At 36.5% G+C, this 12794-nt stretch overlaps 1 protein-coding gene across 1 annotated transcript; it reads right to left on the bottom strand.

The window, feature by feature from the left end:
- Positions 1-205: 205 nt before the first annotated feature.
- LOC106143467 (uncharacterized) lies at positions 206-2353 on the bottom strand. The gene is made up of 3 exons (XM_013345568.2): positions 2258-2353; positions 918-1050; positions 206-397 (listed from the first exon to the last, which is right to left on the bottom strand). Exons 1-3 carry the CDS (start codon positions 2264-2266, stop codon positions 240-242), a joined length of 300 nt encoding a protein of 99 aa, XP_013201022.2. The 5' UTR covers positions 2267-2353; the 3' UTR covers positions 206-239.
- Positions 2354-12794: the final 10441 nt, after the last annotated feature.

Below are 12794 nucleotides of genomic sequence, written 5' to 3'. Positions count from 1 at the left end.
ATCATATGTATGTAAAATGACGTGAAAAAGACGTACCTACCAGCGAACGCCTATTTTCTAAATAAAATTTTGATTTTTGGAAGGACACATATTGTTGTGTACTTACATAATTTTAAACCAAAAAAAGGAACTTAATTTGTATACATGTATCATATTTTACCTAAATAGTACACCATATACAATACATTACAACAGCATACATATTTCACTTTTTAATATCTTCAGTCAGTCAGTCACATCTAAGGCCTGTAGTACTGTGCTCTGTGCATGTAACCCACGTTGTACTGACACTCTCCCCCCTCGCACCCCCTGGGTACCTCCCCCGGTCGCAGCTGACAGATCCTGTTGCCGCATACGTACTCCCCCTTTTTAAGGGGGCGTAAAGTTGTACGGGCGCCTGGAAAAGAGATGAGTAGTTATTTAATAAAACTGTGCCGTGTGGTTCCCGGCACCAATAGAAAAAGGAACAGGACCACTCCATCTGTTTCCAGTGGCTTTCGTAAAAGGCGACTAAAGGATAAGCTTATATAAATGGGATTCCTCATTTAGCGAGCAACCTGTCACTTATTTAAGTGACCTTGTGTTAGTGATATGTTAATTTCAATTCTATTGTAAAGCCAAGCAGCTGAACGTGGCCTCTCAGTCTTTTGATGTCTGTTGGCTCTGTCTAGCCTGAAGGGATATAGACACCAGCGCAAGCGTAATATTTTCGTTTGGATGTCGTAAGAGGCGACTAAGGGATAAGCTTGTATACCTACTTGAAATTCCTCTTTTGGCGATGGGCTAGCAACCTGCACTATTTGAATCTCCAATCAGCTGAGCGTGGCCTTTCCGTCTTTAGATGACTGTTGGCCCCGCAAGGGATATAGACGTGACTATATCCTATGATATGTTGGTAGTACTGTACTGTAAATTACCTTTAACACCCCCCTTTCTCGCAGGGGGTAGTTCAGTCATTCTGTACATGCTTTGACTTCGTTTCCTCGCGTCGGTACCTGCCGTCACCCTGGATGTAATACCAACGATCATCACTATGGCAAGAAGTATGAACTGCAAAAAATAATTGCATTTAAACGTGAGACGAGATCTCTACGCCAAAAGTCACAACAGCCAATCACGCGACGCTATCAGCCAATAACAGCGAAGAGTCTAAATCGCGCAAGCAAAGATTTCACGGATTGGAGCAATTTAAATTTGTTTTCCCGATGTTTTCCCTCGCCATAAAAGCATCGGTTAGTATTAAATATAATAAATATATACGGGACAGATTACACAAATTGAGTTAGCCCCGAAGTCAGTTCGCTTCTTGTGTCACGAGATACTAACTCGACGATACTATATTTTATAAAAAATACCTATATAGATAAACATTCAAGACCCAGGTCAATCAGCGAAAGTTCATTTCACATCATCCCCGGCCGGGATTCGAACCCGGGACCTCCAGTGTCGTAAACAAGCGCACTACCGATGCGCCACAGAAGAATATATACAACCTCCGACACAACATCGTCTGTCGCGCGGTTCCCCAGGCACAACACCTAGCCTGGCGGAAGATCTTCCCTTTGTGGCGGTCGAGCCGAAACATCGCTCCCTCTTAGTCGCCAAAGGCGTTTATGGTATATATATATTATATGTATGTAGGTATATATATATATATATATATACCTACATACATATAGTCGCGTCTACATCCCTTACGGGGTAGAGAGAGCTGAGAGTCTCGAAAATAGTGAAAGGCCACATTCAGCTGTATGGCTTAATGATAGAATTGAGATTCAAATAGTGACAGATTGCTAATTCATCAGTTCAGTAGTTTTTGCGTGAAAGTGTAACAAGCACACACATATCTTAACATCCTTGCAAACTTTCGCATTTATAATATTACAGTAGCAAGGAAGACAACAATCCACCTTCTTCCTTCGATCACCTAAAAATAACAATAAAAAATGACCTTTTTTAATATCTACATACATTCGTACATACATATAGTCACGTCTATATCCCTGACGGGGTAGGCAGTCTTGAAGAGAAGTATGGCTTAATGATAGAATTGAGATTCAAATAGTGACAGGTTGTTAGCCCATCACCTAAAATAAGAATCCCAAGTTTATAAGCCTATCCTTCACTCGCCTTTTACGACATACATGGGATAGAGAAGGAGTGATCCCTTTCTTTTTTTTTATTGGTACCAGGAACCACACGGCACATAACAACGGCACGAAATATCTACTTAAATCAATTAAAAACAAACACTTACCAGTCTCATTTTAAAATCTATATCTTTAAAAACTCTCGTCCACACTATATCAACACAATGTAATGTGTGTCTGTCCGTCTGTTCCCGCTGGGCGATGCTCCGGTATCAATTAGTAATGTTTATGCGACATAGTGTAGTGGTGATATACAAAGCGTTCACATTAAAATAATTAAATTTATCGCCGTGTGGTTACCGGCACTTCGAGAAGGACCACTCCATCTCTTTCATGATCATGGATGTCATTAAATCCCACTACGGGATAAACTTGGGATTTTTTTTTATGAAGCATTGTCATTTTATGAATTCTATCATTAAGCCAAAAAGCTTACCTTTAAAGTAAAGTAAAGTTTTACGTTAGTAATGTACGTACCTATGTCAATATATTTTAAACTGGCTGACAGTTACTTCGGCCAAAGAATTTCTATCGCAGTGCAGAGAGGCAATGCTGCCAGCTTACTGGGCACCCGGCCTCGCGGAAAGGCGTTGGAATCCTTATTTCATATGAAAATAATTAATTTATTATTACTATTTATAATCAAATTGTTAGGTTTACATATATGTAATACTATAATGTAGGTATACTTAGGTAAGTTATGATGATATTACTTTGTATATTTGTGTCGTGTTAAAAAAAAAATTATTTTTTTTCTATTTCTCGTATTGAAGAATCTAAAACTCGCGTTGCTCTATAAAAATGAACCTGTTTGGATGAGACACCTCTTACTCATATTGTTTACGCCGTGATTCACGACGCACGCTTGGTAGGTTTTTAATTAATGGCATTTAGTCTAATAGCACTTAGACGTGTCGTGTAGTTTACGGAAGAATAGGTTTTTATATAAGGAAGTCTTAATATCTACATAAGTACTTATTATATACATAGTTACGTATATATGTGTGGTTCCGTGTGGTTCCCGGCACCGATACAAAAAAGAATAATACCACTCCATCATTTACCCATGGATGACGTAAAAGGCGACTAACCTGTCACTAATTGAATCTCAATTCTATCATTAAGCCAAATAGCTGAACGTGGCCATTCAGTCTTTTCAAGACTGTTGGCTCTGTCTACCCCGCAAGGGGATATAGACGTGACCATGTGTATGTGTGTGTACGTATATATGTATATCCTTTGCGTGGTAAACAGAGCCAGCAGTTCTTGAAAAGACTGATCGGTTAAATTCAGCTGTATGGCTTTATAATGGAATTTAAAAATAGTGATAAGTAGCAAGCCTACAAGATATTTTGTCGCCTTATACGACGTCAATGAGAAAAATATGAAATGGTTCTATTCTAAGTGCAGTAAGCCACACAGCTAAAATGTACATACCAATTTTAAGTTAACGGTTTCTGAACAATGATTATAAAATTTACTGGCGTACCGAGCTACCACGCTGGTATTGTAGCGCAGAAGAAACATAGAAAGAAGCAGAGGAAATGCTTATAAAGTTGGGATTCTTCTTTTAGACGATGGGCTAGCAACCTGTCATTATTTGAATCTCAATTCTATCATAAAGCCAGCTGATTGTGGATTTCAGTCTTATCAGGACTGTTTGCTCTGTCTACCCTGTAAGGAGACTATATATATGTATATATATTAGTCGTGTGGTTCCTGATAGATATGTATGCCTATTTGAAATTAAGACGACTAGACTGACAAGATATAACTTATAAATTGTAATAAAATATTCTTATAACAACATATCTAGGTGGACATCACTTTTTACACCCAAGTTGGAAAGGATCACTCCATCTTTTCTAATGGCTGGAATTCTAATCGTAGAAGGCAACTAAGAAACAATAGTATTTATGTGTTAAATCTTTTATCTATACTAATATTATAAAGCTGAAGAATTTGTTTGTTTGAACGCGCGAATCTTAAAAACTACTGGTTCGAATTAAAAAATTCTTTTTGTGTTGAATAGACCATTTATCGAGGAAGGCTTTAGGCTATATAACATCACGCTGCAACTTTTAGGAGCGAACAAATTAATAATGGAAAATGTGAAAAAAAACGGGGAAAATTATTCATCCTTGATGCCCAAAACAACGCTCTTTCACGCGGACGAAGTCGCGGGCACAGAAAGTATTTAATATTTTGCAAAACGTTTTCATTTAATCAAAATTAAATATAAGTAGGTATGTCACCGTTAACATAGCCGATAGTTAAGTTACCAAACATATTTAAAAAGTAATTTGATACTGTATTTTTTTGTACATTATCTGTGGTATTAATTGAATTGCGTTAAGCGATAACAGTCAATGTAAAACAAAAGACGTAAGTTTATTTTTATTCGGCTGTAGATATTTAGCTTACATTATTTTAATTTAGTTCGTGGGTCAAATAATTTGGTTTTTCAAACATAAACCTACCTTTGGACACCTAAATCTGCCAAAACTGTTTTATTACCTAATTATAAAACAATAGCTAAAATATTGAATGCCTTTAGACTTCCACTGAAGAAGGAGTGATTACATATAATCACTTCTATATCCCTTGCGGGGTAGATAGAGCCAACAGTCTTGAAAAGACTTAAAGATTACATTCAATTTTTGACCGGGAACCACACGGCACAAATATCATTTGTGCCGTGTGGTTCCCATTTTCCCAGTGGCACCATTGCAAAAAAGAATAGGACCACTCCATCTCTTTCCCACGGATGTCGTAAAAGGCGACTAAGGGATAGGCTTATAAACTTGGGATTCCTCTTTTAGGCGATGGGCTAGCAACCTGTCACTATTTGAATCTCAATTCTATCACTAAGCCAAACAGCTGAGCGTGGCCTATCAGTCTTTTCAAGATTGGTGGCTCTGTCTACCCCGCTAGGGATATAGACGTGATCATATGTATGTATGTATGTATTACATTCAACTGTACCTATGGTTTTATGATGGAATTGAGATTCAAATAGTGACAGATTGCTGATAGGATAGCAATCTGAAAGAAGAAACCCAAGTTATAAACCTATCCCGTAGTCGCCTTTTACGACGTGGGTAATATCCATTGGGATGGTGTGGTCCTATTTAATAGTGCAAAGAATTCATATAACCACTTGTGTATCCCCTGCGGGGTAGACAGAGCCAGAAGTCTTGAAACATTGCTAGGCCACGTTCAGCTGATATGCTTAATAAAGAAAGAAGACTAAAATAAATTCTATCATTAAGCCAAAAAGCTGAACGTGGCCATTCAGTCTTTTCAAAACTGTTGGCTCTGTCTACCCCGCAAGGGATATAGACGTGACCATATGTATGTATGTACTAAAAAAAACTAAAGCCGTGTGGTTCCCGGCACCAAAACAAAAAGAATAGGACCATTCCATCTCTTTCCCATGGATGTCGTAAAAAGCAACTAAGGAATAGGCTTATAAAATTGCGATCCCTTTTTTAGGCGATGGGCTAGCAACCTGTCACTATTTGGATCTCAATTCCATCATCAAGCCGAGCAGCTGAACGTGGCCATTCAGTCTTTTCAAGACTGTTGGCTCTGTCTACCCCGCAGGGGATACAGACGTGACCATATGTATGTATGTACTTAAATAAATTCTAAAATCTCCCGAGCAAAGTCGCAGGCAATTACCAAATCTAGATTTGCGTGTTCATGCGTTTGTCAGATTCCCAATTCCGCCCACAGATGGCGTTCTCATTCTATCTGAGGGCCCTCGAACGCGTTAACTCAGCCGATGTTCCTGAGTGCTGGAGTGCTGTTTTGAACCCACTACGCCAGATGGAGGTTGTTTAATTTTACGCCTTATATGTATAAGGCGAACTTACGCCTAATATTTTCTTGAATATTCCAAAAAAAATCTAAATAAAACTGGGTGGTGTGGTTCACGGCACCAATTAAAAAGCGGAACAGGACCACTCCGTCTCATTCCCATGTATGTCGTAAAAGGTGACTAAGGGATAGGCTTACAAATTTGGGATTCTTTTTTAGGCGATGGGCTAGCAACCTGTCGCTATTTGAATCTCAATTCCATCATTAAGCTGAACGTGGCCTGAAGTCATTTTGAGTAATTAACTCTATCGACATACATACATATAGTCAACTAGACTACCTAAACAACATTTTGATGAAATTTGGTACACGGTTAGAATATTACCAGGAAAAACAAAAAATCGATTTTTGTCCCAAAATTCCCACAGGAGAGAAGACCTGAGGCGCAACTAACTTGTATGTACATACATACATATGGCCACGTCTATATCCCTTGCGGGGTAGACAGAGCCAACAGTCTTGAAAAGACTGAATGGCCACGTTCAGCTATTTGGCTTAATGATAGAATTGAGATTCAAATAGTGACAGGTTGCTAACCCATCGCCTAAAAAAGAATCCCAAGTTTGTAAGCCTATCTCTTAATCGCCTTTTACGACATCCATGGTAAATAGATGGAGAGGTCCTATTATTTTTTGTATTGGCGCCGGGAACCACACGGCAAATTTGGTACACGCGTAGAATATTACCAGGAAGAACAAAGTAGCGCTTTTTGTCTCAAAATTCCCACAGGAGCGAACCCCTGAGGCTCACCTAACTTGTATGTAAGTATGTAAAAATTTCAAAACACCCAATTTCGGGGCCGATTGCAAACAAAAATCATCTTTAGTCTGTCCGTTCAAAATCAATTCCAATCATGTCCCGCGAACCTCGGCACTGCTGACAACTTTCATTGACAACGTGATAGATACCAATTAGTTTGAAGTACCGGAGTGACCAGCAGGCAGTGACAATTTCGAAAACATTGGTGTTCGGAAAATTGATGGAGATATTTGATTTGAGTGATCGATACATCTGAATTCAATCTTTATTGAAAATCATTTAATACTTATACATACATATAATCACGTCTTTATCCCTTGCGGAGTAGACAGAGCCAACAGTCTTGCAAAGACAGCTATTCAGCTATTTGACTTTAAGATAAAATTGAGAATTTTTTATCTTCATCTATATAATACTTATATATGATAATTGAATTACTGTAATGCTCATACAATATGAAAGTTTTTGTACATCGCAATTTTAAAATAATACTAAACGGGAATGATACTTACATACATACATATAATCACGTCCTTGGGGGGTCGACAGAGCCCGGGGTCGAGAGAGTCTTAAAAAGACTGATAGGCCACGTTTAGCTGTTTGGCTTTATGATAGAATTGAGATTTAAATAGTGACAGGGTGCTAGTCTGTCGCCTTAAAGAATCCCAAGTTTATAAGCCTATCCCTTAGTCGAGTTTAACGACATCCATGGGAAAGAGATGGAGTGGTCCTATTTTTTCTTTTTTAATGGTGCCGGAAACCACCACACACGAGAATAACAATAAATGCTTATTTACTCTCTTCCTATATTATACAAAACAATTTCAATGTACCTACAGTCGCAAGAATTGTAACTTTAATTTATGATTTTCCCCTTTGAATACACCCGTCACAATCCTTTGACCTCAAACGCGGCGATTGGCCGGCGGCATTTCAAATTCGGAACGAAGACGGGCATTCCGTTGTCAGCCGCCGACAAGAAAGGACGTCAGTTTCGCTAAGCTTCGGGCTATTTGTTGTAACAAAGATGTGTCATGTTTTGCTACGTTAACAGTTCAAAGGATTTCTGTTAGTGGTCGTGACAAAGTCTGTTTGATTTGTGTAGTGAAGTGTACTGTATATTAAGACCTGATGAGGGATCAGTATATACATATATGTATATTACATTCTGCTATACATACTGAGTTAGCCCCGAAAAATACCATAGTAATATTATGCCCACTCACTTACTACGCCCGTTTCAAGAACGCAAATTAGTATAAATAATATTTATAAAACTATAATATTTATAAAACTAGCACTTTATTCAAAAATTTATGCACAAAATTTTTGAATTAAGTGCTATTTTTAAGGTTTTGCTATTGTTATTTTTGTTATATGATGAGCTGGGTGAGAGGTTCCAGCAAGATATAAAGACGCTCTAGGAACGATTTCAAGGCCTTTGGATGCTAGGTTGACTGTTGGCGTCTAAAACAAGAAGATCCCTCAAAACACAAAAGACAAAGTTAAAATTTTAAGGTATTCTTGGTTTAAATTATATGAATTGATTTATCTTGTAGGTACGAGTACTTTTTATACCTACATGATAAAAATAAATTCGATTGTTGTAAAAAAGTGTTATACATTTTATTAGATTTCTTTAAATTATGTTTGATTGTTTAAATTAAAAATAAATTCGATTGTTGTAAAAAAAGGTTATACATTTTATTAGATTTCTTTAAATTATGTTTGATTGTTTAAATTTTTTATATAATTTAGCATATATACTCACGGAAAAATGAGACGTGATGGAAAGAATATATGTACCTATGTATTCTTTCCAAACGATAGAAATAAATAGGAAAACATGACATTTCAAAGGGGATACTTAATTTTTTTTTATTTGTAACGCTGTGTAATTAAGATCTGCTTATAAGAAGGGAAAAGCTCACCAAATGAAGAAATGCCAAGCAAATTCTTAGGTTATTTAGGTTTAAGAAGAAAATAAAAGGAGCGTGAGTTCGTTATCTCCACGTTTATTTCGGAATGTTTTTTGTATTGGAATCGGAAACGCATAGAGTAAAAACGTTATTATCGGTAAATCAACGCAGAACAGAGCAGAGCCATCTAGTGGAAATCGGTGGAACTACAATGCAATCAATAATATATATCGTTGCGTCTACACTCCTAATAAGTTCTGAGGAACCAGTTAGATGGCGCTACCGATAGCCATAAAACATGAAGACAATAAACAAATTATTTTATCAGCTTCCTAACAACAAAACTGCATCTGTCTTCGACCTCCTGGCGTTAGACCTAAATACATCCTCATCTTTCTAGGGGGGAACCTGAGCTGACAATTATCCTACGACTATATCTATATTTTGTACCAGGTAACGTATTGTCTCTGGCCTCTGTGGCGCAGCGGTAGTACGCTTGTCTATGACACCGGAGGTCACGGCTTCAAATTCCGGCCAGGGCATGATGAGAAAATAACTTTTTCTGATTGGCCTGGGTCTTGGATGTTTATCTATATAAGTATTTATTATAAAATATAGTATCGTTGAGTTAGTATCTCGGAACACAAATTCGAACTTACTTCGAGGCTAAATCTGTGTAATTTGTCCCGTATATATTTATTTATTAAAGTTTTGTAAACTTATTATTCTTAGCTACGAGTATATTCGCTTTTGTGTAAATTGTAGGCATTGGAGCTTATTGCGACATTTTGCTATGCCCAATTCATTTCAGTAGTTTTTGTGTGAAAAGCACAATTTTTCTTTGTCAACTAGGAATCGAACCTGTCATATAGGTACTTACTCTTTCTGATATCTACCGTGGTTATAGTTGCTATGTACATTCAAAGACATGTTACGAATTGCCACTAATATTATTATTAGCAATATAAGAAATAAAAGAAGTGCCGTGTGGTTCCCGGCACCGATACAAAAAAAATGGGACCACTCCATCTCTTTCCCATGGATGTTGTAAAAGGCGACTAAAGTATAGGCTTTCATACTTGGGATTCATTTTTAGGCGATGGGTTGCAACCTGTCACTATTTGAATCTCAATTCTATCTTAAAGCCAAATAGCTGAACGTCGCCTATCAGTCTTTACAAGACTGTTGGCTCTGTCTACCCCGCAGAAGACATAGACGTGATTTTATGTATGTATGTATGTAAGAAATAAAGAATACCACCACTCCATCTCTTTCCCATGGTTGTCGTAAAAGGCGATTTAGGGATGGGATGGGATTCTTCTTTTAGGCGATGGCTTAGCAACCTGTATTTGAATCTCAATTCCATTATTAAGCTGAACGTGGCCTGAAGTAATTTTGTTGAATACATACATACATTTAGTCACGTCTATATCCATTACGGGGTAGACTTGTTCAGGCGATGTTCAGCTGTTTGATTCTATCAACCTTCCTAAACTACATCAATAATCATACTAATATGTAATATTTTCTTGTAACTGTGTAAATTTCTATGCAATAAAGATCCTTATTATAAACAAACAAACATCTATATAATGATACTAGCTGTCCCGGCAAACGTTGTTTTGCCATATAAATATTTCTAAAGTAATTAAAAAAAATGTTAAGGGTGGACAACCCTTAACACTTAGGGGTATGAAAAATAGATGTTAGCCGATTCTCAGACCTACTGAATATGCATGCAAAATTTGGTTAAAATCGGTAAAGCCGTTTCGGAGGAGTACGGGGACAAACATTGTGACACGAGAATTTTATATTTTATATATAAGATAAAGACCTGATATTTATACTACCTTTGCATTAGAAAATCATAATCATTTCATTCCTTTGACCGACTTTTACATAGAAAGCAGAGCTGCTACTTAATAAAAGGGAAGGGCCAAAATAAAAAAAAAAAAATTTCTAACACTTTATTTCCGATCGATATTATTTTACAATTCATTAACTAAGTATTCAAATTACATACCAATAGATACATAAATCTTAAAATTATTAAATTCGAAATTTTATACATATCATTAACTAAAAATAAAATTATTATTGCACATTACTAGAAAATCACAAATTACCTAAGTGTGTATGTACAATCATCTCCGTCCACAAAACATGTAACATATGTTTGTATTATTTATATGATCTTCAAAACGTTATCTCCATTGCAAATTTCATAAAAATCGGTTCAGCGGTTACGCCGCTACAACTGAACAGGAACAAACAGACAGAGATTTGCATTGACAGTATTACATTCTTATGTAAATGTGGTCTCAATTAGATTTTCCTCCGTATAAAATAATATTTAAACAGAAGATTAAAAAAAAAACTCAACAGCTATACAATTAATAAAAATAAAGAAAGATGCTGCAGTGCAGTTAGTTATCGCTTCTTTTGCACTGACCTATTTGACGTCAACCAACGTTGTGAAACCAAAAGATATGATGACAATTATTAAGTGATATTGAAATGTCCCACAAATAATCTTAAACTGAAACTACTTAAATAAATTATATTACATTATTTTATTTGTGTAATTACAAAACGAATATTAGATCAATAGTGGTGTACATACTTTTTTGCAATCCTATAATTATAATATAGTTTAATTATTATCTATTAATTATATCTCAAACAACATTTAAACATTAGAATATTTACAATTTACAACGCTTAGGTACGTGTGTGGACTAACATTTTACACATTTCATGATATAGCTACACTTTTTATAACTAGTACCTGGGTGACCGAGCCGAGTTCGGTATTCCTTGTATATTTAAATGCATACATTATGAATAAATATAAAGTAATAATAATTATAAAATTGAGGACGTCCTGGAAAAGGGTCATGTCAGGAGTACCCGAAACCGCCGAGCTTGCATGAAGAGAGTTATAAATTTGGATGAAACGAAGGAAGTATGCAGACATCGTGGCAAGTGGAAAGATGTAGTCTCTGCCTACCCCGCCGGGAAAATGGCGTGATATTATTTTCGTATGAAATAATAATTTAAAAAATATAAAATAATATAACTGTTTTAAATGACATGAAAAAACACTCAAAATATAATTTGTTGTTCTGGTTTAAAAAAAAATGAAACTACATATGTAAAGTCCATTATTTTAGTATTTTTATAGGTAAACAATGTTGATACATACATAGATACTCGTACGTATTGCCATGTAGTATATCTCTTGCGGGGTAGACAGAGCCAACAGTCTTGAACACACTGAAAAGCCACGTTCAGCTGTATGGAATTGAGATTCAATTAGAGATGGGTTGCTAACCCATCACCTAAAAGAAGAATCTCAAATTTTTTCCTTAATCGCTTTATAGGATATTCATGGAAAAGAGAATAGGCCTATTCTTAATTGGCGGGAACCACACGGCACAAACGGGAACATCCTAGCCATAGTTACTTAAAATGGAGCTATATCTAAAACAAAGAGGAGGTAAATGGGAATGTATTGATATATAAACTAAAATAACATCTAAATTAAATAAATAAAAGGTTAACATTATAAAAAATATACATGTATATAACACAATTTGATCAACAAAGAATAGAAATATAAGTTATTCGTATAACTAATAAATATCTTTTAGTTAGTTTATAAAAGAGGGTCAGTGGTCGAATCGATAAGGTGTCCGGTTTAAATGCGTGATGCGCAGAAAGGCACAGGTTCGAATCCCACCTCGGCCATGTACCAATGACTATTTTCAAAGTTACGTATATTAGTGTGAATACTAACCAATGCTCTTACGGTGAGGGAAAACATTGTGAGGAAATCTGCACATTCAGGCAACTGGATGTGTGTAACCATCATCTAATATAGGTTAGGTTTACCTGCAAAGGTTGCGGAGGTCAGACGGGAGTCGCTTCGTGTAAAAACTCACCCAATCCAGGATCCATGCTCAAAGGCTACCCCGGGCTCCTCTCCAGAGAGGCGTAGATGCAACCGGGACTAAAGCCAGGAGGAAGACGACCTTTTAGCAAGTTACCCACGGGTTACTTGCAAAAAATACTCATAAGAATG

Source organism: Amyelois transitella, chromosome 24, assembly GCF_032362555.1.
Source record: "Amyelois transitella isolate CPQ chromosome 24, ilAmyTran1.1, whole genome shotgun sequence".
In the NCBI taxonomy this organism is placed as follows: domain Eukaryota; kingdom Metazoa; phylum Arthropoda; class Insecta; order Lepidoptera; family Pyralidae; genus Amyelois; species Amyelois transitella.
The sequence above is the reverse complement of the archived record's forward strand: the minus strand, read 5'-3'. Positions and strand labels throughout refer to the sequence as shown.

Excerpts from the sequence above, each read along its gene's own strand:
- LOC106143467 (XM_013345568.2), bottom strand. Across the intron at positions 398-917 it reads GAGAAAGGGGGGTGTTAAAG|GCGCCCGTACAACTTTACGC; the intron begins GTAATTTACAGT and ends TCTCTTTTCCAG.